This window comes from Caloenas nicobarica, chromosome 3, assembly GCF_036013445.1.
Source record: "Caloenas nicobarica isolate bCalNic1 chromosome 3, bCalNic1.hap1, whole genome shotgun sequence".
In the NCBI taxonomy this organism is placed as follows: Eukaryota; Metazoa; Chordata; class Aves; order Columbiformes; family Columbidae; genus Caloenas; species Caloenas nicobarica.
In genome coordinates, this window is record NC_088247.1 from 103,301,797 (window position 1) to 103,328,056 (window position 26,260).

Genomic DNA, 26,260 nt, shown 5'->3' on the forward strand with positions numbered 1-26,260 from the left:
TGTCTGGGGCCGGCGGCAAGGGCGGTAAAGCCTCCAGCTGTGGTGGCCGCGGAACGGGCCGGCCCGCTCCGCTTGAGGCACCCGGGGTGGGTCCCCGCTGCGGCCCGGCGCTCCCCGCCCCCGCGGCAGGAACTACAACTCCCAGCGGGCTGCGGACGGAGGGCCCGGCCGGTACGGTGCCCCTCTCCGGGCGGGCCGCTGTGCGGCCCCGGCAGCGAGCGGGGCGAGGTGTGCGCGGTCCCGGCTCCGTCGCGTCAGGTAAGGGCGGGCGGGGTGCGAGGGGCGGCCCGCGGGCTCGCGCCCTCGCCTCAGGGCAGCGGCGGGAAACCGCTCAGCGCTGGGCGCTGCCTTCACCGCAGCCGCTCCGCCGCCGTCCGGAGAGACAACCCCAGCGCTTAACGCGCCTCTCGGCTTTCCCCTTGCTCGTGTAGCCTCGGCGGGCGAGGTCCCGGTCCCGCGGCGGGGTGTTTGTGGCGTTCTCCGCCCGGGCGTCGCGGGGGAGCAGTGTAGGGCTCTGCTAACGACATGGCGCCTCGGTCCCCGCAGCCGCCGCGCAGCTGAGGGAAGAGGGGGCGCAGCGAGGGCGCTGGTCCCGACTTTCCGTCCAGTAAATGAGACGGCTTTTGCAGGTTGTCCGGTGTGTCCTGCCGAAGCCTGCGGACATTGAAGGGCGAGAGAGAGGGGATGGGGACTGGTAAAAGTGAGGTCTGCACCTACGTGCCTTAACTACCATTATTTTAGAGAGTGTGTGCCCCTCTGCCAGCTGGCGATATCAAAATATTATCAACAATGGGTATTATTAGAGTCTGAATAATAGCAGTGGCCCGGGTTGGGGATGTTTTGGGTTGATTTTGGGAAGGCCCTAATAGTTTTTTTCTGAGGGGAGAATAGATGAAACATTCCCCGACATCTCGCTTGAGCCAGGGCTGTTTGTCCAGCTTAAGGCTCCTGATAAGCTGGCCTTACTGCTGACAATACTTATGGAAACAACAATTTCATTTAGTGTTCCGTGGGAGTCTGGCCAGGTTTCCTGGTTTAGTTAGAATAAGTGACTTTAACTATTGGCATAGAAATGGTGTAGTCTGGTTTTGGTTTGCGGGTTTTTTTGCTCATCTCTAAATGGAGATATGAAATGGAACTTTTTTTTTTTTTTTGGTCATTTGCCAAACCTGAAAATGAATGAGGACCATATACATAGTTCCCTTTGCTGAACAAGCATTTTAGGGATGAGAAGAAAGACTTCTAAGTTTGACGACCGTCTTTTGTTGCATAACTGGGCAATGTGCAAAAAGTAAGCAGATTATGCACTCGCTCCTCAAGTTTGGGTCAGTTTGTGAGAATTCAGCTGGGATTTTGGCTTTGCCCTGCAGTTAAAACATGTCATAACCACATGTGCTGCTTAATTTTCAAATTCTGTTGAATTAGGCTCCTTTCTCTTGTTTTCACAGTATAGCTTTACTTAAAATCAGAAAACTTGCTTAGTTATTGTAGGCGAACCTGTGAGATAGGATCAGTCTTAGAAGCCACTCTCTTAAATTCACATACACAGCCACAAATGCAGGGTTGATGTTTTGATTGGCACTGTTCTTTTGAGATGCTGTGCATCTCCTCTGAAATGGATGTTACTCCTGTCTGAAGTAAGCTAAAACTGAGACTTGAGTGCACAGATTGCTAATGCGTACTGAAAATCGATGGGAGATAGGCACCAAAAGCAATTAGGCAGCTTTGAAAAATCAATCCACAGTTGAAGTTGTCCAAGGACAAGGATTAGATCTTTGTCAGAGCTGAAGTCTTTGCGGGGAAGGTCCTGGCACAGTGTCAAGTTTATGTCTGTTTGTTCTACATCTTTTCCAATCTTAATTCATATATAAAAACTTGGGTATGGTTTGCTTAAACTCTGATTGTTTATTTCTTCTGAATTTTATTATTTTTTTCACAGTGGCAATCATGGCATTGAAGTAAATAATTTGAAATAGAGCACAGTTGGTAATAACCAGTTCAGCCATAATCCACACGCAATTTGTCTGTATGAATTGTCAAAAATAGTTTTGGGATTACTAGGTGTTTTAAAAGGCCCTTTTTCCCTCCTGCTGATCTACTGCACTTCTTGTATTTGGTCATTCTGTAGGGTAATACCATGTTTTCAGCCTGTTTGTCTGTCAAGGGTTTCAGCAAAGCTTTCAGATTTACCTGGTATTTTTAGACATAGAACTGCACTGTGAAGTAAGTTCAGGCTTCTTAGTAGAATATACATGGCCAATTTGTTCGAAGTAATTACAAGAGGTAAATAAAAAGGTTTGGGGTAATAATTCTGGAATGGTAATACTCCCAGAAATTCTTGTTTCTTCAGTAATAGTTTGTCAAGTAATTTGTCAGTGGAGAAGGAGCAAAGCAGGGATGGGGGTGGTAGGTGAAGTATAGCTTATAGCTGTAGGCAAAATGAATTGATTATCTTACATATTCCTATGCACATTTCTTGTATTATAGTTGGAGTATTCAAATTTTGTGGCCAGAGGAGCAGAGGTAAAGCCTTGCACTTTGTGGTAGAGTGTGCACTGCTTCGCTGAGTTTGCAAAAGAGTATTTTCTTTGTGCAATGCACAGTCCTGGAACCAGGGCAGTCTTCTTTAATGTGCAAGTTCCAAATGTGGCAAATAGATCTCTAATTACTGTGTAAGTCCCTAAAGAAAAGTCACTTGGAAAGTAGAGCGTCTTGCTTGTCTCTGAAGAGCTTTGTTCTGCTTGTAATTAATGCTGAAAATATTTTTCCCCTTCTGAATACTACTACTGAAAAAAAGACCTGGATTCTTCCTCCGAACATATTATTTTTAATTAAAAGCAAAATTGTGTGTATAAATGGGTATTTATGTAAATAGTAAACCACAAAAATCTACTTCTAAAATGGCATTTGCTTTAATATCTTGATCGTGCTAGACATAGCAGGATGGCTAACACAATCATCTGAATATACTCTGGGGTTTAGGTTTGTTAAGGTTGTTTTGGTTTTTTGTTTTTTGATTTTTTTTTTTTCTTAAAGCGGCACTATCAGCTTTGATATATATTTAAGCATATTGTCGTTGATTAAATGCTTTCTGATTGGCAGGGCTGGGAGTATTTTTGTGGGAATTGTGGTAGCCATGCTTTGTTAGCTGCTTTTTTCAACAGTGTGTGATGCTGACTGACTTCTAATGCATTTGCCAGAACAAGGAAATTATCTGTGATCGTGTTTATGGAGGGATCCTACTGGGGTAAAGAACAGGAGCTGTTTTCTAGGTTTCTTTGAAAAGTTAGCTGTTCTCCAACATTTCTCCAACTTTTTTTTGGAAATACTTCTGTTGAAGATGATTAGGTGTAATCCACAAGACAATTTAAGGTTCAGCAAACTTTTTTTTTCGTTCTTTCTCTACCTCAAGCAATTCTTCTCATATTTCTCACACCCAGCAGTAGATGATTTTTTTTTTCTTCTTTTGAACTCTGCAATGAAGACACATAGACATATTAGCTGTTGCTCTACCAGTTTGTTCTGTATGCCCTAGGTGCCCACCACATCTGTACCCTAGGTGTGCTTTGCTGTCTAATAGAAGATGAGTCTCTGCAGTTAAATGGATATGTGTTAGGAATCAAAAAGAATGCTCTGTCGAAGGACCTAGTCCTCTTGGCTGCTTCATCATGAGTGTTAATTGCTCTAGTCTGGTGGGTACAGGTAGTGCACTTTTCTAGATGAAGCCCTTAAATCCAAAGAGAACTTAAATATTTAGTTGTTATTAAGAGAGAGATGAAGTAGCAAGAATTGTTCTTGTTACATGTTTACTCTGGCACATCCTTTTGGTGTTGCAGTTATTTGACAGAAAATGATGACTACCATCTGTTCCCTTCCTCTCCCATCATTCTAAATTCCTTTTCTCTTTGAGAATGAAGTCTTCATAGAGGGATAACAAGTTTCCATCTCTCCCTATTTACACAGTCACAATTTATTAAAAAATATTTTTTCTCCTTTTTACACTCTCATACATGTTTTCGTTCATGCTGCACTTACTACTTGAAGTCATGACCCTAATTTAAATTTACAGTTTGCACCTCATCTTACTATCTTACAGATTGCCAGAAATTTCCTCTGGCAGTCTTTATATTCATCATTTCCATCTCCACACCTTCTTTTAACTGAAAGAATGTCATCTGCTTTGTTCTTACATACTTTGGAGTGGAAGATTTCCAACTGTTTGCACTCTTTCATTCCCCTCTAAGGCACCATGTACACATCAGTTCTGCATGTGTTAATAATTAAAGGTTTTAGTAACACAGTTTTCTGACAGTGCTAATACGAAAAGCTTGTAAAGCTGCTAGTTAAAGAAGGTCTTTCCCTCTCTGATTTCATGGAAGAACCTAAGAGAATTAGACTAATGGAAAGCCCCACAGTAAACAAGACACATGCTGGGCCGTACTGCCAAGCAGTATGGGGTGAATCTGAGTCCCATCTAGATCAGAGTGGGCAAAACATTGGCAATAATACCATGGCAGGGGAGGAAAGCAGCCTTTTATAGTCTTTAGTACTGGAGGATTTGGTGAAGCTAAAAATAGAGCCTGAATTTCCATTAAGGCCTGGGGAACAATTACCTCTGTCTCATTCCTTTATCTGTAGTATCTTACTCTGTTGGTTCATCTGCACTTTTTTCCACCCTCTCTGTAAAATGCAGATACTGGCATAGGGTGAGGAGGTTAACCTCATTATTGCTAGAAACTCTGGTGGGAGGCAAAGCACAACAATGTGCTATTCATAATTTCTTTTCAGATATTAGAAGTTAAATGTTGAAGTAAAGCTCAAGATGTTCTTTGGAACCTGTTTTATTGGACTGTGTGATTTAGTTGGCTGGACAGTGGCTAAGAACTTTAAAAAAATTTTTACTGGCGTGATATCCTTCCCTTTTTTAACTATAAGAGGTGGTTTGAGAGAGCTGTCTAGGAGACCCAGCTTTCAGCTGTGTTCCCACCCAAGCTGTACGCCAGGTTTCCGTCACTTCTCTGCATGCATGCAAAAATACTCTGTTGTTGTTGGAAGTTGAGGGTAAAGGCTGGATAAAGAGGATAAAATAGGATAAAATCTTTGCGTGATCTAACCTTAATGTTGTAGCTATTGAATGCATTATTATGAAAGTTTAAACAGTTCTTTCACCCTTAATTATCGTGACTGAACAGTGACGATTTAAGAATCCTTTAGCACCTTTTCTGTCTGTAGAGTCCTGAACTGAAATTATTGCAGATGGAGGGTAGATCTCCTTTCCCTCTCAATCCTGCATGTAGTCATTAAGTCACAAGGGCATCCCACAGATCCTAGGTCAGATTCTGCCAGTTTGCATTTATGTAGCCCAAAGGGGTTTTTTGAGAGTCTTTGAAGGAAGTGGGCTGGTTCAAGCATAATAGAAGCAAAATAAGGAAAATTGAGATAAACAAGGCATGTTTTTAAGCAGCACATAAGAACGTGTTGGGCATGGATTTAAAGAGCAAATAATGGTGCCTAAATATGTGTTCTTGTAAATGGAATATCTTCCTCTTAAATATGTGCCACGTAGTATTTTAAATCATGATTGTGAGATGAGTTTTGACTGGCCAGTGGTTGCACAAATGTGCCGCTTCTGGGTGAGGCGAAGTGAATAACAGCGAACTTGGTCTCATACTACTTTTATGCTTAGCTAGCCTTGGGTTTTGGTGCCTGTTGGGTTTCAGCATAGTACTGAAGAGATTACGCAACTTAACTGTCATAGGATGGTAGGAAAAATCAGGTGGGAACATTTTGTGTAAGGCGCTCAACTACTCCCCTGGTATGAAGTGCACCAGGGAATAACAGCTGTAAGTACAAGTGCTGGATGATGCATGTGGGTACCCCCAGAGCCTTAAACTGTCTCTCTGCTGATTGTTACTGGTGCCCAAGGGGCAAAGCAGGTGAGGAGCTGCAAGGGAGCGGTGCCTCGCTGCCCCAGGTGAGCGGTGTTCCTCTGAGGTAGTGGAGGTGTACCCCACCCTGTCCTGGGAGAGGCCTTGCTGTCCCCTGGGAGAGGGAGTGTGGCTTTTCCTTCTTTGGGGAGGTGGCCTTCTGACTAGGTTCCTGCTGTACTGGCTTATTCCTGATTGTGAACAGTCTAGAAAAAGATTGTGGAACAGAATGATACCATCTCTTCCTGCTGTTTTGAAGATAGCATTGTGTGCCACCTCCCTATAGCAATAAAAAAAGTCTAAATGCTAAATTTCTTATCGAGACAAGCCAGAAACTCTGTTGGATTTGTATTTCCTGTCTTTGATTTGCTTCCCTGCGTAGGATGCTTTATTTCACCCAATGCCTACTTCTCCTGCTTTCCTACAATGTTAATGTATCATTTTATGCTCACTTGGGAGACGTTATCAGTTGTGTGTGAAGCAGTTCCTGCGTTGCTAAGCTATTTTGAAGCTTGTCATAATGCTCCATAAACTACATAAATAGGAAGCTTTTCTTATACAAATGCCTTCACCTCATGGATTTCTGTCTGTTTCTGGTCTTACAAAACAACAAAAATGTGATGCCTAGAGATGGTAGGGCATAGGCTGAGGGTGAGGCTTCCGGGACTGTGCATCGTCTTAGTCCCTTCCAGGCTGTTGGTGCTTGGGGACCCTGTTACAGGTGCCATGAATTTTTGAAGTAAGTCAGTGGGTTGTTTTTTCTTCAGATCTGTTGAGAAGAGGAACCTGCAATTGCTGCTGTTCAGGCAAACCGATCTGTAAACACAGACGCTGCAGCAGAGGGTGCCTTTTCAGTAAAGCCTAATGGGGGAGTTTATGTAATAGAACAGAAATAAATGGAAACTTCACTTCTAAATTGAGCTGTTATTTCTCCTGTAGGGTAATTATTAATCAATAAACCTATCAGAGTGTGCTAAGTGCTCTGAACTACCTTGCAGTCTGCTAGTAAACCAACCTTAAAATGTTATTAACTCTCAACCATGATCAATTCTGGCGTGTGTCTGAAAGCAGCATGGTCTCTTAGAGCTTTTGCTTCACCTGTGCACTAGCTGGTTTGCACCGATGTGGATTAATACTACCACTCGGAGTTGTGGGTGTATTGTGCGTTGTTCAAGCCATAGAAGCTGGGTTGTGTAGTGTTTGGGCCAAAACAGGTTTCCAAATGTTATGTTGAAAGTCTTACCAGGTGCTTATTTCTCCCTTAGCATGTTTCAGATGGATTCTAATGCTGCAAGGCAAAGGTGAATGATTACTAGTAGAACAAGATGGGATTTTGCCGTTAAGCTATTTCATAGATGGCTCCCCTGAAGACTAAACACCACTGTTCTCTGGGGCATCTGGTACTGGATACTGATGAAGACAAGGCATAAGACAGGACACAGCTTTGATGTAAATAATAATTACTCTGCTCCTGTGAAGCTATTGGCTCTGCTGTTAATGCATGAACAGAGGATAATGCAAATAAAAATGCAAACAATGCTGAAAAAAAAGTGTTTTCAACAAGGAGCAGTAAGATACTGTTAGAAAATTTTGGGGTTTTCTTGCAAACAATATATTTCCTGATATGCATTTGGTCTTCTACAAGAGGAGCTAATTTTGGGGCTATTCACTGGGTCCATTGCACTTAAAATTTTTCTTTCAAAACATGTTTTTAAAGTAGCAAACCAAAACCATTCTTCTTTGGGCTCTTTAGGATGAAAATACTGTCTAAGGTATTTAAGTGCTGTCTATGAACAATATCCACCCCGGGGCACAGAAAAGTCTTAGAGCCTAAGTACTTGACTGTGGAATAAATGGAAATATTTCCAAGGTCTTGCCTTTGGTCACATAAAAAGAGAAAAAAGCCAAACCAAACCATGAATTCCCTTTGAAGTAGTCATTTTTAAAGGCAACATGCCAGCATGGTTGGATCAAAAGAATCCAGAGAAGAAACACACCAGCACTTCGTTGTTTACATCTCTGAAAACTGCAAGTATAGAAAAGTTTTATTGTACCTGTTTCTCCTTCCGCATTGATGGTACTGTATTGGTGTATCGTGGAACAAGTGTAAGGGGCTAATAACTTCCATCTCCCAACAGCTCCATAGTGATTAGCGGAGGAAATTCTGGTGTGGATGCATCACGACTGAGGCTGCTTTATGCTGTTCAAATAACACACAGGAGTTTTAGAGAACTAGCTTGAATAGCAAACTTGGGAAATCATAGAGTGCATTTGCTCTACGTAGTCTCCTCTCAGCACGGGCTGGAGAGGTTGGTAGGAACATGCTGCATTCCACTAACTCATCACTAGCAAAACAATCCCTTTGAGTGTGCTATGAACTAGTGCAAGTTAAAATGCTGCTGATGCACTTTGCCCTTTCTATTCCTCCTGCGTGCTCAGGAAAAAACTGTAGCATAGTTAGAGTTCTAGGCCTCTGTGCTCATTGTAATTAGGAATTTTACAGGCACTTTCAAGGGAACTGAGAGAGATTGAATACAGAGAGCAACTTGGGATCTCTGTTAGCAAAAATAATCCCACCGGTATCAGAGTCAAAATGACACCTCATGCAAATCAATTTGTCACTGGCCCCAATTCTCTGCAATAGAAGACAAAACTTTTGTGAAACCTGAAATTGATTTTGGCACTTATTGCTGGATTGTAAACAAGCTCATCCTAAAGTCTGTTTGGAATTAATTGCAAAAATTGATATATTTTCACTTAGCAAGTTCTTTCTGCATGCACCCCCAGGGTGAATGCAAAATAGGCATGTTTGCACACAATCCCTCCCGTGTCTTCTGCTTGCAAAAATCCTGATTTCTAAAGTCCCCTTGAGAGCAGATGGGGGAAGCAGAAATATTTTTGTAGCTCTGGGGTACTCCAGTGACTTAGGACATACAAGTTTCTTGCTAGAGACTGGGCTGGGATTCTGTTCCTGGGGAACACAGTTCTGCGTTAGGTGCTGTGCCTCAGCCACCGTGTTGGCAGAGGCCACGGTGCTGATACAGCACAAGCCAAGACAAAGAGCGCTCTGTTTCTCAAGGTACCCCGGCCATCCCGCCTGAACAACGGGGCCGGCACTGGCAGCAGCTCTTTTCTCTTGGCATGGCTGTTTGTTGTGCAGCTTTGTAAACATATCGAAGTTGGCCAAGAGCTTGAATTTTTCGTATGTGGTGTTTCCACAGTTATGCTGCTGAACCTTTGTAGTCTAGACATGGCCTGTGATTTGAGGGAAGCTGCTGTTCTTCTCATTGAAGACTTAGTAATAGAAATGCTATTAAATACTATGGTGGGTATTATTTCTGTGTAAAGTGCTTCGAGGTTTCTAAAAGCCCTTCTAGTTCTGCTTTGCAGTAAATTTAATTGTGCTCTAGAGGCTTCTAGGCTGCATTGGTTTATACGTTGAGGCAAGCTGAAATTGGCCAAACTTTTTAATTTGGGGCTAAGTTATGGTGTGAGTGTGCTGGAGGTGGGAGAAGATTGTTGTCTCAGGCTCCAGGAAACATGGTGAAGAAAAGATAGCACCTCCTCAAACAACAGAAATTATGGAAGGACAAGTGAAACAAATAAACAGATCAAGTTCTTGCAGAGCCTATCATTTCCGTTTCTCTAGCCTTGGAGGACTAAGTAATTTCAGGTTACTTTTCAAGGCTGTAGCACTTGCATATGTAAAGAATATATTTTTGTAGCTTGGTGTCCTATCTGCATTGTGCCTGACTTCTCTACAAATGTTTCAGTGGATACTTATTTTGTCAGTTTTATTTATTTATTGTCAGCCATTAGAAAATTAAACTCAAGAGACTGACTAAAATATGTCCTGTCACATAAAGACAGAAGACAGGTCAGTTTTACTCCTGTTATAATCAGGTGAACTCCTGTTAACTTGTGTTACAATTCTTGTTTTGATCCAGGAATACATTTGGTCAATTCTGTTCACTCTTTGGGCAATTTCAGAGCATCAAATTGTGGCAGCAAAACCAACAAAACCTTCCAGCTCTGGAGAGAATGAAGACTGTTCTGTGTCATAAACAATGCTTACCCTACAGAAGATTTGACATACTTCATGTCTTATAAATTCCCCAGCAAATGAGTGTTTGAAACATGACATTCTTTAAAATTATGCATTAAAATGATGACAGTGCTGTTCCTCAAACCATCTTACAAACATTTTTCATACAGAAAGGGATGTCTGGAAACATTAATAATTAAAGAGTCTTGAGTATTTTTTCTACTTGCACCATGAAACAGTTCAAATATATTTGAAATGGATTCTTTTTTGTTACGGTGTTCCGTGTGACTAAAGCACAACAGCCCTGCAGTTGGGTTATGTAGATATGCTGTGAAATCAGGTTGTTCTTCACATTGACAGAATTTTATCACTTGGGGAAGGGTGTTTTAGATCCAGGAGAGCATGCATGTGGTCTTTCAGTTTCTCTTTAACAGTTCAGAGGGAGAAAGAAAGGGAAGGTGCTTCTACCCTTTGCACTGCTGTTCAAGGATTGTGTAAATATGTCCCTGCCCCGCTCCCCCAGACTGATTGGGAGGTACAAGGTGGCTGCCCTCATGCTCTTCACTTTTTATTCTCTATATGTGTCTTAGCTTGTTTTCCTTCCAAATGTATAACAATAGATATATGAGCCTTACTGAAGAGATGATCTGCTTTGGAATTTGTGGAAAATCTAGAGCTTCAGAGGAAGAGAAAGCATTAAACTTGAATTATATCCACAGTCAGCTCCTTTACTGTTGAAGTTTGGCAGCAATCAGCAGTCACTGAGGAAGCCAACATGGTGTGTTTAATCAGAGGACTGTTTACCAAGTCATTGACTTGCTTTGAGATCTGTTTTTATTAAATGACCTTTACACTATTTTGTAAACACTTTTTTGTAAAACAAAATTTGAGTTGTGTAGGTTAAAACATTTTTTTTCTGAAACTCTACAGAAGTGCTGATGTCCTGTGAGTGACAGAACACTGCGAAGATCGAATCCTATCTTAAGAAGCGAGTAAACCTCTATAGTCTTTACAAAGTACATCACTTGTCTCTGAACTATGAGTTCTGTTCTTCTCTTGCAGGCATTATGCTGCTTGAAGTATTCCTGGTTCTGGGGACAGTCATCATCTACTTGTTACTCACCAAGAAGACAGAAGGGACATTACCCTTCAAGGAGGGATGGTGGGGCAAGGGACAAAAGCCTGACACTGAAGAAGATACAACTATTAGGCCATTTAAGGTGGAAACTACAGAAGAAGAGCTGAGTGTAAGCAAATATCTGTACTGGGGAGAGAGAAGTACGAAATGGCAGAATAAATGCAGAACTTGTTCGGAAGTAATTTTTAAATTGAACCAGTACTTATGGGAATGAGCAACGATATCCTGGACTTGATGGAAGGGATTTTTCAAGTACTTCAGAAGATAGGTATGGATAGGCAGATTTCACGTCCAGCTGTACAATTTTGTTCTCAGCTGGCTATTACAAGATTGCTCGTAAATAAACCTCCTCTGTAAAGCCTAATAAACATAAAAATCATACTACAGATTACTCAGTTTTGTGTTCCTGTTTGTGCACCTTCATCAGTTTGATTGTGTAGGCCAGGGTAAGAACAATGTCATTTTTTTTTCTTCCTTTCTTTCAAAAGCAATTATGAATATCTCATTTTCTTTACTGCTTTATATTTGCAGCTGTGTTGGATGCTGATTCTTGTGTAATTAATGATCATCTTGGTTCAACGCTAATACCACAGTGGTAATTACAGTAAACACATAAATTGCAGAATTTGTTAGCGAGATTTTGATTGTGTGTGTTTAAGTTGGGGATAGCACAATTTCATAGATTTGTGTGGAGTAGTGGTTCAAAACAGTATTCACGGGATTGCTCATATTTTTCATTTATAACGGATTCCTATTTTTTCAGTAAGGCCTGTTTTTTTTAACACTTTGCTCTCCTCAGTAATATCAGCAGACATTGATGTCCAATGTTTTCCTCTTACACTGCAGACACAAAGCTAGATAATTTGTAATTTACAGATGTCTTCGAAACACACAATTCTGTATTATGACAGCTATTGCAACATAATCCATCAGTAGAAAACTGTTTCTAAATAAATTCTTACATAAACTAGGGGTTAGAGTTATGGTAGCATACATAAATAGAACATTCATAAAGGTGTTGAGCATGGACAAAAAACATGTATGTAAAGACTTGTTAAAGACTTCATTTAAAAATCCATACTTTCTGTACATGTGTTAAATGCCAAAAGCAGTGAATTTACATACTAACATCAAAAAAAAAGCACAGGAGCTTGTCCTAGACTGGGACAGCCTGTTCAGTGTGGGGCATGAGCCAGTGCTGACACCTCAGAATAAGAGTTACCTCTATCGCTGTTATTAGAAGATGCTGTTCAGGTTTAAACTCCACAGAGGAGGTTTGAGCAGGATTAGATTCCTAGACCTGCCTTCCACCCTCAGCTATTCTGTGGTTCTGTTTGCAGTAGGAAGGGGCTCTTGGCTGTCCTTCCCTGCTGACTGATTTTTTTGATTGGTTTTTTTTTTTTTTTTTGGCAGTATCATCAGCATCCCATGTAAGGGTGAAGTGCAGTAGGAAGGTCAGTTTGTTATTCTAGATTGGGAAACCTTTACTCCAGTAAGCTATCACCAACTTTGTGGCCATATGAAATCCCCTCAGAGTGTTTCCCAGTGAAGACACCCAGCCCCTTGGTTTGGGAAGGAGAACAAACGCTTTGGGCCAGATCCATCATTGATAGTGAGGCTTTGGGCCAGATCCATGCATTGATTGTGGTAACCTGGGGAACAAAGTACCATGGAAAGGCAACAAGACTGTGAAGGCACAGTGCTCTCAGAAAAGTCTATTGTCCTCTGTGGTTATCAGCCTGGCAAACTGGTTAGTCAGCCCTGCAAAACAAAGAGTGCTAAGAACAGGTGTGAATGGAAGAGGAAGGAGACCATCAGGGGGAGAAAAAGAAGTGGAACAGCTGATGGAGCATCAGCAAAATGCACAGGTGTCATGAGACATGTTATTTTCATTGTTCTCATTTCACTTGAGAATAACTAGAAACCAGCACAGCGGAGCACAAGATGGCAGACAAAAGCACTTGTAATGTCTCTTCTCTCTTCTTCCCCGCAGGACTTATTTAGGAGACTTGACCAGGCTCGATTCACTGAGCCACTGGAGAACAGTTGCTTCCATTATGGGACTAACTCAGTGTATCTCAGGAAGGTTGTCTCCTACTGGAAAAACCAGTTCAATTGGAAGAAACAAGTTGAAGTCCTCAACAAGTACCCACAATTCAAAACTAAGATTCAAGGTGTGTGGTTTTTTTCCCTTAAAAATAAACAAACAGTAATGCATAATCTTGTCTACAAGGGATCTCGGTGGTAAGAATTCTATGGCTGTGACTCATGTGCCTTCTCTCCCTGGCTGCCATGGTGTGGATCACTGGCACTGCTGCTGAGGCAGCGAGAAACTGAAGCCATTAGGACAAGGAATGACAAATGGAATTCCCTCATGCATGGATGGGTTGTCAGCTGGTGTTAACAGGAGCCAAGCACAGGCATTTGGGAACAGAACTGGATCTTCAGATGTGCACATGTTCCCTGACTTGCATGTAATCGTGCAGAAACACCCACAGATGCCACCTCTTGCTCCATGTAGTTCCCCAGCTGCTGCTGTCACAGTGGTGCCATCAGTCTGGCAGCCTCCTCAGCTGGGCACACTGGCTGCTCAGGTTGTCCCTGCGTGGCAGATGTGCTCTGCTGCACCATTTTGAGCATTCTTAGGCTTAAAAATGCAGAATGCCTTTTCCTTGGGGTTGATGTGCTGCTAGGTGTCTTGTCAGTCAAAGCACAGGAGCTTTGGTCAAACTGGATGTTTTAAATACTTGAATTAGAGTTGTGCATGGGTCATTTGGGGGTACAGTTGAGCAGGCAGTTGTCTTACATGATGGCAAAATTCAAACTTGAGATTATGCTTTTTTTTTTTTTTTTACTTGCACCCATAATTGTAAGTTATTTCAAATGGGGCAGTTCACCATAATATTTAAAATGGATTTGGGACAATAAATGGCTGTTACATAGTGGTTAGAACATAAAGATTTTTTTTAAATGTATACAACATGGTCAGTGCTGAAAAGATAAAAGCAAAAAGTCTTCCCATAAAAAAGAAAAAATATGTATAATCTGAGACAAGAAAGGGAAAAGAAGGACAATGCACTATGTACAGCAATAGGAAGAGAAATTTCAATGGTTAGGAATGATTACAGAGGTGAGCCATGAAGAGACAAGATCAAACATGCCATATATCAGATTCCCAGCTTCTGTCATCACTTTTAAGTTTTTCAGAGAATACAAAAATCCACAGAATTGTCAAGGAAGGGGAAATCTCAGTCAGTGAAAGACTGTGGGATTGCTGGTGAGCTGGAGTCGATGTGAGTAAAATGTACTTAAATACATCAAGAGATGAGGCATTCAGGCTCTACTGAGAGCAAATTATCGTTTCCTGGAAAGCAAAGCCCTGAATGGGTTTGAGGAAAAGCAGCTCACCTGAAGCATTTAGTGCAACGCTGTGTGAAGCCTACTGCTTACGTACTGTAAGGATCACAAAGGAAACAGAACTGCAATTTTTACCTTTTTACTTAACAATAAGGAGACTGGTACCAGAACATAGTTTCCTGTTTTGGTTTACTCGGAGATACTGAAAGCTTTGGACAAAAGGTGGAAAATAACTACAAAACTGAATGCTTTATTTTAGCAGGGCATTTTTTCAAATCCTGGATTCAGCATGATTGGTTTATCAGCAGTTAGGATGTGTGACTTGATTACAGGAGGCCTCTACAGACAGGGAACACTTAGTGGAGGCTTTCTAAATTCCTTTTGCCGTAACATTAGGATCAATGGCTGGAAACAGAAGCCAGGCACATTCAAATGGAAAGTAAGGCATGCACAAAACAAGGAAGGTGATTAACACCCCCAAACAAATAGCTACTAGTTATGAATGATTCCCTACCTCTTGACACCTTCAAGTTGCAGTTGTGTGCCTTTCAGGAAGAAAAGCCTGTGCTTGGCTAAAGCCTCTCTGGTGCCGTATAGGGACATTTGGGTAAAATTTAAGGGCACTTGAACTAACTGATGTAATCGTCTCTTCTGCCTTTAAGCTGTATGAGTCACTGTGTTACCGTTAGTAGATTGCTTCACTTCTATGTCTTAATTTTCCAGTTTATTTTAAAACATAAATATGCCGACCTCATTTGGCTGTTGTGATGCTTAATTGCCCATTATAAAGTACTTCAGGGTCCTCGGGTAAAAGGATCCAGAGAAGTGTGGTGTGCTTGCACGCTCACCTAAAAAGGACTTGAGAAAAGATTTATTAATAATCTGTTCTGTGGTTAGTTTTAGTGTCATGGTAAATTTGGGCATGTTAATTAATTATTTTATTTTTACAGGCATTGATATCCATTTTGTTCACGTAAAGCCTCCTCGTTTGCCTGAAGGCCAGTCTGCAAAGCCATTATTAATGGTTCATGGTTGGCCCGGCTCATTTTATGAGTTTTACAAAATTATCCCTCTCCTGACGGATCCTGCAAGCCATGGCCTCAGTGATGAACACGTTTTTGAAGTCGTTTGTCCATCCATCCCTGGTTATGGCTTCTCAGAAGCACCCCACAAACAAGGTACGATGTATGAGAAGAAACTGAACTAACACAAGTTTAGTCTCACAGTGAGACAGCTCCTGTGAGCAGAACAGTAATTCTTGGCTCTTCTTGTTTTCCCAGTGTGGAAACAAAAGATTCTGTGTGCCATGTGGGAAGGAGATAAGAGTGTGACTTGAAGTGACACTGTTAATTAGTTTCAGGAGCAACGTAGAGATACTTTACAAAGGACTATAAAAAGTTATGAAGTAACAACTCATAAACTGTAATTGAGGCAATGAATTGTGTGGGGGTGAGCAGGAAGAGTAAACTGGATTTGTTACTGTTCCTTTTGGGTGTTTTGAATCCATATTCAACAGCATTATACAGGTACATGAGAAGAGTTGAAACAAATCAATTGATGTATCTACATGGTAGGTTGCAGCCAATACCTGCTGGTTCAGCTTGTGCTCTGAATTACACAAACACAAGCTGAAACAAATTGGAGCTAGGTGGTATTTAAAGTGATACTGAGCTTAGTACTTAATTACATGTGTAGGTGAACGATGTGGGGAAGGTTAGTTTTGCTTTTTGCTGCTTCTCTGGTTATGATTTATGCAGTCAGTATTTAGTGAAGAGGAGAAGTGCATTATTAGTGGAAACGTAAAAGTTTCCAACTATCATTAAGATTAGACTGTGCTCCCAGTAGACAACCTGATCTGGTTGAAGATGTCCCTGCTCATTGCAGGGGGGTTGGACTAGATGACCTTTGAAGGTCCCTTCGAACCCAAACTATTCTATGATTCTGTGAAAATGGAAACACATTCCCCAGGCAATGCTCAGTGCCTCTGACAGGGCTCAGCTGGAGTGTGACGACAGTTTAACTGGGGGTCTGGCACCCCCTCAGTGGGGCAAGTGCATGGGCAGCTGGTGCAGTTAGGAGACCACCAGTCTGCAGCAAAGGCTTTCTCCTCACGCTTTCTGCTTGATTGCTAGATTGCCTGGCTGATGTGATAAGGGCTTCCATATAGTCTGTCAGACAGGCAAGGAAAAATGGACTTGTAGCTTTTTAGGAACTTGAATATTGCCTTTATGGGGAGAATGAGTGCTGCACAGTCAGAAGTGTAGCTGGAATTTATGCAACGGTTTGGAGTGGTTTTTATATTTTTTTTTTTTTTTTTTTTTTTTTTTAAATGCAGGCTTCAATTCTGTAAGCGCTGCTTCTGTTTTTTATGAATTGATGCTCAGACTGGGATTCAACGAGTTCTACACACAAGGTGGTGACTGGGGCTGGCTCATCTGCACCAATCTGGCCCAGATAGCTCCCAAGTGAGTACCCCTTTGGTACAGCACTGTGACTGGCATGCAAAGCTGTTTGATTCTTCGAATAGTTACTTCTTGTGCGCTTGACAGTTCCTGTCGAAGTCCTCATACGAGCACTGTGTAGTTTCTCTCTTCAGTACTCAGGGTTAAGCAGTGATCCAAAATTTCATACCTTGATTTATACTAAATACCTGTTCTTTCAAACGGTTGTGCAGTTGTTTTGTACTGGCCCCACTGGGGTCTGGAGTGGGATAAGTACTTGTAACAAAAGGAGGATTTGTGGCTTGGTGCTTCAGGAGTGTGTGCTGATTACTGACAGTTGTCCCTTTGGCTTGTCATTTTTGTGTGGAAAGCCACACTACAAAGTACAGCTAAGGTCATGATGTAATTAGCAGGTTGGAATTTAACTACGTCAAATTTTGTTAATAACATTTTAAATGTAACAACTTTGAATTGCATTTTTTTTTTAAAATTTGTGGGGCTTTTTCTGTTTTTATTTTTAGCCATGTGAAAGGTCTCCATTTAAATCTAGCCTCAGTTACAAACATGGGATTCACTCACCTGCTCTCCGTCCTGCTGGGCCGCTACCTCCCAGGGCTCTTCGGGTTCCAGGAGGAAGATGTCAGAAGGATGTTTCCCTTCTTGGAAAAAGGGCTCTACAGGATCTTGTTGGAGTCTGGCTACGCTCACATACAGGCTACAAAGCCTGACACTGTTGGTAAAACAAACAAACCCTTTGAGCTCAGAATACTTAATCTGTTCATTTTAGTTGTACTTTCGTAGAAACAAAACGTACTGCTTAAAATATGCTGAAAATCAGGTTTTTATCAGGGAAGCTGAAATAGGAAGGTTAGAGGTTTTAAAAGGTGGGCTCCTTTTCTGTATCCAAGTCAGAACAGTTACATATGGGTATGCAGCATTAAACTCATGCAGAAGCAGTAAATCTGTAACATCAAAACTGAGCAGCCTCTACGTGCCACTGAGCTCATTTTCAGTTTTCATAAATAAAATAGTTTAATATTTTTCCACTTCTGCTATCACCGGGGACTGTAATTCTATTTCAAACGTAGCTTTGCTGACAACAAAAGGTAGTTTCTTCACAGAGAATGGATCACGTTCAAATGATGTAACCTACAACAAGCTTTTAGCTGTCTCAGCATGCAATGTAGCTTATTTATAGGAATAAGTAATACCTGAAAAGTAAATTCAAATTTTGTTTTCACTCATTGTTATGAATCACTTGCAGACTTTCAAGGAAAAAAAAAAAAAGGGTGTACCTATGAATGTTCTTTCTAGATGAGCTAGTCGCTCAGAATGCTTAACTGCTCTAAGTATCTGACTATTAAGTGTTTCTATTTTAAAAACGTCTTTTTCAACTGAATTGGACAACCGAGTCAAGAATACTGAATATATTTTAGTTTAGTGCAGCAGAAATTCACTCATGGATTTTATTAAAAACATAGCTATGGAAACTATTTCTTAATGGTTTTCTGTAAGCTTACCTACAGAAGCAGGTATAATCTTAAAATGTGTAGGCAAAATATAATTTGATGGATTTAAACCAATTTTGCTTCGTTTGAGTTTTGGTTTCTAAAAATTACTAGTCTCTAATTCCTTTTGCGGTTTAAGAAAAGATGGGGAAGCTGGTAGCTGAAGGATGCCCAGCCATGCTCCTGCTGCTGGGGTTTTCTGGCTGATTCTTCTTCCTACCAGCAATGTGTGGTCTGTACGGACTAGGAACCAGCAGCCAGTTCATGTTTTGGGAGCTGGAGCACAAACATTCCTGCAGTTTTGAGGACAGAGAAGAGAAGAGCGTGGCAGGTTCCCATAGGGGAAAAAAACCCAAACAGGTAGCTGGAAGCAGCACAGCCATGGAGGCTGCCACAACCTTTCTGAGACTGTAGGTGGTACAGGGTGACCTTGCAAGCTGTTGTAAGTGAGGAAGTTTTCTCTGGCTCTTGATACATATGTACTACGCTTGCAGATACTCTACTCTTGATTGCTTCAGAGCTGGCTTTTGATCCAACTGGCTTGCATGGATTTGATTTTACACTTTTTTTTTTGCGAAACCTGCATGGAGTGCGGGTTCATTTTCAACTGACTGAAACAGGCAGTGCCTGTATTCAAAAGTACTACTAGGATCCATGTCAATTTTTCCTGTATGCAAACCGATGTACTCTTCCTTGTTCACACTAAATATATGAGAACATGCTGTTGCTTGTTTTGTTCTGCAGATCTGGACAGCATGCTCAGTATAACTTCTTTAAACACTTGGTAAGCCCGTTATCAGTATTAGTTGTTTGATAACTGAAACTCAACTATCATATTTAAATAGCAATTACTGATGAAATTGTGTTAGCTGTAGTGTTAGGCATCTTTCAGAAAGGTTAGGTTGATATAGGTGGAACTCCAAGTATGCCGCTGTTCATCAGGCAAAGCTTTTTCTAAGGTTTTTCTGAGCAGCTGGGAAGGTTTATGGTCCCTGTATTTCACAGCACTAGGATGTATGAGCAAAGTTCCAGGTGCAGGTGCATTTCTTCTGTCCATGCAAAGCAAACTCTAAAAAGTATGTTAAGCCTTGTCCTACGTGAAGGCAGTTGGCTATAGCTAATTCAGAAGATGGACCTTTTAGTAAAGCTTTGCTCTTCTTTAATGACTTTCTAATAATCCTTAAAATGTTTTTGCTGTTAGGTAATGGTGCAGATTCTCCTGGTCATGTGTAGGCATGTGGGCTTTGGCCCTGTAATGCTGTTTAATACATGACAACTTCCAGATTAATGGAAGCAAACCCTACTTGGCACATAGAGCTTAATCTTGTGAGTTTACAAGAAAAAAAAAAAAAAAAGCAGAAATCCAATACTTTTACATCAGTTCAAAAAACTTAACAGTGTGAGCTAACGCAGAGCCTGTTGGTTTGCAGATACTATCAGTTTATAATTCAACAAGAAATGGCTCCACCATGTTCTACTGTTGTATTTATTTATTTAAGAGCACAGCTGCTGGAACAGCTTTGTGAAGTTATCTACCCTGTATTATAATGGGCTGCTTCTGTAACAGTCTTGAGTTCAGTAGTCAGATATCGCAATTTTAGTTACATTTTCCTCATCTGTTTCAGGCTGTGGTTTGAATGACTCTCCTGTAGGACTGGCAGCATACATCCTGGAGAAGTTTTCTACATGGACTGATCTGGAATTCCGTAATTTAGAGGATGGAGGACTAGACAGGTAAGTGTTTCCTCTTAGTGCTATTTTGGATGGGGTGACTAAGCCCAGAGTCATAGCTGAAGAAGTCTGTCAAACTGATGGCCTCACATCTCATAGGGAGTGACCACAAATGGTGCAGTGCTGTACTACAGCGTGCAAAGAAACAAACAGGCCACGAAGGCTGATGGACTCCCTTCCCACTTTGATGTCCTAGAAAAGAGACAGAACCTGCAGTTTCTGGGTATTATAAACTCACTTAGATGGAAGAATCTCATTAGGACAGAAAAACAAAGTTTAACCTACATTAAGATGCTCGGAAACAGAACTCATGATTCATTTTAATACTAATAATTAACTGTCTATGAATTTGCCTTTGATCAATATTACTTCATCTACTTACCGTTTGTTAATAAAGGATCATTCTTAGTGCGCAGCAGAAATCTGAGATGAAGTTCCCTTTGAAAATTGTGGAGGTACCTGGCAGGAATGGAGTGAAGGGGCATGTTATGAGAAGGTCCAGTGACAAGGGATTTGAACAGAATGTTTGTGCTGCATGCAGCTAATAATGTGATATGGAACACGCACTGTTTACAGCACATGTTGGTGTGATGTCTCTATTGAAGACTCATGGTAGCATTTAAAATTATAAATAATAAATGGCACAAGCTGTTCCATGTGTTCTGCTCCTACTCTCCCAGTGTACGGACAGTAGAGACAGCTATGCTGGAGCATAAGGTGCCTGTTGGGAGTCTGCCTTCCCTGTAGGAGTTAAATCCCCCTTCCCAGTTTGTGTCTGCAAGCCTTTAACATGCTTAACTGGTCACTGACAGACAGAGGGGGAATAGCACATTTCACCTCTCAACTCTTTTCTCAACCAAGTTAACTATTTTTTTCCTGTAACTTTTTTTTTTTCTTACAACCAAACCAAGTCAAGTTCCCGCTAAAGTAATGGAAAATGGTATTTGTTCTAACTAAGCAATCTCTGGGCTTGCCTATTCAGGAAGTTTAATCTGGATGACCTGCTCACCAATATCATGATCTACTGGGTGTCAGGCTGTATAGTCTCCTCAATGCGTTTCTACAAAGAAAATTTGCAGAAGGGGTTAGGCACACAGAAACATGAAAGGTAAGTGGTTGTTTTTCTTTCAGTATTTTGCCCTGAACTTTATTTTATGGTTGCAGACAGGTTCCTTATGTATAGCTGCTGCAAGACTCTGAATGTTGAGGAAAAGCAGTGCTGTATCACAGTGCTCCTCTGCACATGGGCCTGTCAGTTGTGCTTGGAAAACATGTTAATTAGGTAAGAATCCTGAGCCATCAGTAAGATGTGACTGGAGGCACTGCTTGAGCACCTCCCATTCACTGTGTATCCAAGTAGGGAAAAGCACATGCAAGTATTTCCAGATTTTACTTCAGGTACTAAATTAGCCTATGACTGAGTCATGCAGTCAGCTTTGTTTATAGTTTATTTGTTTATAGCTCTAGTACTTTCCTGGACACAGTTTGCCTATTCCTGCAAAAGATTTAAGTCCTACCTTCAGTATAATGACAAACTGCAGAATTCGGAAGTCAGTACGACTGATGTTCCTGCTGCACAGACACTTAAGACAGCAGTTTGGTTGCATATACTTGTGTCAGTTTGACTATCAGTGAAGGCTTAAACCTGCCCTGAGGTATTTGCAACCACAGCTCACTGCTGTGGTATTTATGTAGCTGTGAAATGATGCTCCCAGGAAGCTGACTCAGTTCTTGACGCTGTTGTGGCTACGCTGTGGGCAGTATCCTGCTCCCATTCTGCCTACACGAGATGAGCTATATGAGCTTTTTTGTGCCTAGAGGAAGGAGTCTCAAAGTCCTATGTAAAATTAGGCACCCTGGTTTTGGGCTTCCTGTGGTTACGTGCCAAACAATTTTTGTATCTGCATTTTAAAATCTGTCACTTCTGACAATGCAGCTTACGTGTGGGGGGTATTTAAACCTAGAAAATGTTGCTCCGTTTATAACAAGCGCTCCACTTTCTAAGGTACTTTTCCTTTCAAATTTAGTAAGAGTAGAAAAGCAACTGATGTGCAAAACGTTCTGTAGAGTGCATTTGTGCCAGTTACAAGCAAGAACTACTTTACAGGTTAAAGTCTCACATTCAGAAATGTTTCCTCTGAACTAGTCTAGATTTCCTCTCTATTATTCTTCCCCTCTCTTCCCCCTCTGCAGCAGTTTAAGATAATTCTTTCCCTGCCTACCCTCCAGTTGTCCTGCCAGGCTCAACCTGTTCTAGTTGTAATCTTTACTGTAAGTCTCTCTCCAGCCCTTGTCAAATTGTGTGCTTTCACCTCAATACATGTATCTGAATGCAGCATTGAAGAAGCCTGATACCCACCACCTCCTAGGGCTTTCTTCTTAGTTTCCATACTTCTGTCATGCCCTGAATCCCTTGCAAAACCACCTTAATATCAATTTATGCAAAAATGGTATTTTTTTTCCAGGAATGGGAGTGTCTTCAAATTTGGGATCTGGAAATCAACTATTAATTGCATGACAACAGTGTGCCCAACTGTTTAAGAGCAACATATCAGTAGGATTTCCCATTTCTTGCAGAGTTAAGTGTTTGAAAGGTTAAAATGATTCTCTCTCCTCCCTCAGGCTCACAGTCCAAGTACCTACTGGCATTGCCTCCTTCCCTAATGAAGTGATGCACACACCCCAGGCTTGGGCACAGAAGAAATACACCAATATCGTGTCCTTCCATTTCATGCCCCGAGGTGGCCACTTTGCAGCTTTGGAGGAACCTCAACTTCTTGCTGAAGATATTCTGCAATTTGTTGCGAAAGTAGAGAAAGAGCAACTTTGGAGAAAGAAAGGAGAATAACTCCACTACCAAGCAGCAGGGTAGAATCACAGAATGTCCTGAGTTGGAAGGGACCTACAAGGATCAAGTCCTATTGCTTATAGCTTAGCACATGTACAGGCCTTAGGAAGTTGACTGTAATCCGTGTAATTAGATGTTATTCTTGCCCAGATGTGAGAGAGGACAGCAAGCAAAACACAGTTTACCTCAAGAGATGCTGCTGCAGTGACCTACTGGTTTTGGGTTGGGTTGGTTTTGTTCAGCTAGGCTAAGAAAGGAACACAAAGGTTACTTGGTTATCTTCTCCCCCAACCACAGACTTCTGTAGTATTCCTGACTCTTGCTTTGAAATTGAAAAATACACCTTTACAAGTAATAACTAATAACAGTTTAATTGTTATGAAAAGCTTTTTCATGGCAGCAGTAAAACTTGAGTTGGTGTAGGTGTGAGGTTCCTCACAGAAAGAATGGGGAGCAGCCTAGCAAGACCTAACTTGCATGAGTGCATGGGTTGTACTGATGATCTACAGCACCTTTAAACTAGCCAGCTGGCTACCGCTGGCTGCCCTTCTCCCCCAGCCTGGGCTGGGAAGCAGTGCCCTGGCTGTGAGGAGGCTCAGCGCTCCTGGAACAGCAACGCGTGAGGAGCAGCTGAAACACACAGGCACCTGGAGCTCAGACCAGGAGAGGTAATTATAGACCAAGCTCCCTCTGCACTGAATTTGTACTTGTAGCTAAAAATCATAGCCCTGGACAGGCTCAAGACATTGTGGCTTTGCACTGCTTCTGCAAGGTAATACCTCTTACTAAAGAATAAAAATTTAATTAATTCAAAATCAAAAGAAACTTGCATTAAACCTTTGACTAATACCTGTGTGTTTCTTTTAAATTTTTTAATAACTGAGATTTTGCTTGGTGACAGCAAAGAAGTGTCAATTCAGAACCTATCGATTCTGTACTGCATCTGTTACAAAGGTCAGGTTGAACGCAAACTGCTCAAAGAAAACTGAATTTGAAGGGCTGTATGTTTTTGCCAGCAACAGTCCCTCGTGTGTGCAGTTGAGCTTCAAACACTCTTAAACTGTATCCAGATGACTGATTTCAGTATGGTTTTGTTCTCCAGTCACTTCTGATATACTTCCCTATCCCTGCAAGCACAGGGAAACATAATCCACCGATACCACTTGGATGGATTAGTATTATTTCACAATACGAATTGAAATGGAAGCTGTTAAATAACAGTCACTCCAGCAGAGCCCTGTGCTGTCCCACAGGGCTTTAGACTCAAGAATACCAAGTCAACGCTCCTGCTGGGCACATTTGAATCTCAGTGCTCAAAGCCACGTGATACGCCAGGGCAGAAAATCGTTAGTGCAGACTGGTTGTGGACCAGCTTGGGTCAGTTTTCTGAGCAGAGCAGCTCTCAGGTCTCCCTGCGCAATTAGACTGCAGTGCTGCCTTAGACCTTCAAAGCTGTACTTGAATTCGTTAAGGCAGCTAACTGCCTCCAGATTAGTAGTGAGCACTAATTCTACATTTACTTGTAAATGCTTTCATTAGTCAAAATTTGTGTTCTCATTTGCAAAATGTGTGGTTCAGGCTGGTCTGGTTTGGATAGACAGGAAGAAAATACAGAATCATTCACTCTGTCTAAAATAGACTCTTCTCAGAGAATACCATTCCCCAAACTTGTTTCACCTGCAATATACTGAAAAAAGGTTGCTTTTTCAGGAGGAATCTGCTCACCTCTTCAAGGACGGCCGTTTACAGGCACCACTGTGCTCCCTCCTGCACAAGTCTTGATCTCTGGCCACTTGTTCCTGCTTTACCTCTGTCTCCTGTGTGGCCTTATGTTTCAGAGCAGGAGATCATCCCCTCTCATCGTTAACGCACACGCAAACATCTGCGGTGCTCGGGAGCGCTGCCATATCCCCCTACAACCGAATGCTTCCCCGGGGACTGCTCAGTCACAGTGCAGATAAAGTAAGTGGGAAGGAAGTTTGCTAGACGATACCTGCCAAACACATTTTCAGATGCGAGTAGAAGGCTCAAAATGTTTTCTCTCTCCCTTCTGGAGCAGATCAGCTCGAAGGGGCCCAGCCTTGATGAAAGGAGGCACATCAGGACTCTGCGTTGTGATCTTCTGTTACAGCAGCTCATCCAGGTTCAGTCACCAGTGAGTGCTGGACAAAAAACCAAGCGCCTGTAGAACTTTTCTATTTTTAAAAGTGCCTCACAGTGCTCAGCAATCTGAGACAATGATAATGAACAGAGATAGCAAGTGAGCACGTCCTTGCCCCGCTCTGCAGACCAGGTACATGCACTTCAGCCAACTACAAACAAGCTGTCCACACCAACAGCCTTACTGAGTATAGAAAATGGGCACTGAGACACTAAATCCAGTTTGATTAGCTACTGTCCAAAAGAGGAAAAAAAAATCTGGACAAAAAAAGGTGTAGAATGTAGAAGGTTAAAAATTAAACACCTGTTAGATAGCAAAGGCTGTTCTGAATTCTGATGTCACACTTCTCAAACCTTAAGCTCACAGCTATCAGAAGCTGTTGTGTTCATCACCTGCTTACCTACACTTTAGATACAAAGATTCAGTGAAATACTATGACAGTGTGAAAGACTCTAAAATTCAGCTGTGCGCCAGCTGTAAAGCCTGCCATCAATTCCCCTTCCCATTTTTCAAAATAATAATCTGGTTTTTTAGAAAAACACAGCCCATCCCACTGCCTGTGAGGTTTAATACTAATGAAGTGTTTTGTGGGCTAGTGATAGCACCTGCGTCTCTTCCTGCAGGGGGCAACTCTCCGATGAGGCCCAGATTTGGATTTGACAACCACCTTGTGTGAATCCAGACTCACCCCTGATGCACTCTGATACTGGCTAGTGGGCAATTATTTACTACAGTACTACAGGCAGTAGAGCAAAAGACAGTCAGATAACCAAAAATAGTTTTAACATTTCTGTTAGCAAGTAACTGCATATCAGATTATTGCAATAGTAAAAAGCAGTAAGAAAGGACTCTCTGCTCTGCTATGCGTGTTCTTATTGAAGTGAGCCAGGTGAGTACCTGCCATTCAGACAGTGAATTTCCTCTAACAAGGCCAAGTCATAGAAGCATTTTGGTTGGAAAAGAACTTTCAGATCATTAAGTCCAACTGCTAAAGTGGTGCTCTTGAGCTGGCCGAGTTGTTTTTTGGCAATGAGGCTCTTTGAAATAATAAGTACGGCCTTCAGAAGAACGCAGAACTGGGTGACACTTTGATCACAGAATCTC

At 41.7% G+C, this 26,260-nt stretch overlaps 1 protein-coding gene across 1 annotated transcript; it reads left to right on the forward strand.

Moving 5' to 3' along the window:
* Positions 1 to 156: 156 nt before the first annotated feature.
* Positions 157 to 23,970, forward strand: EPHX1 (epoxide hydrolase 1). Its single transcript, XM_065631742.1, has 9 exons — positions 157 to 258; positions 11,035 to 11,219; positions 13,104 to 13,284; positions 15,418 to 15,645; positions 16,803 to 16,932; positions 17,430 to 17,644; positions 20,042 to 20,150; positions 21,130 to 21,255; positions 22,770 to 23,970. The coding sequence occupies exons 2-9, from the start codon at positions 11,040 to 11,042 to the stop codon at positions 22,993 to 22,995; spliced, it is 1,395 nt and encodes a 464-aa protein (XP_065487814.1). The 5' UTR covers positions 157 to 258; positions 11,035 to 11,039; the 3' UTR covers positions 22,996 to 23,970.
* Positions 23,971 to 26,260: the final 2,290 nt, after the last annotated feature.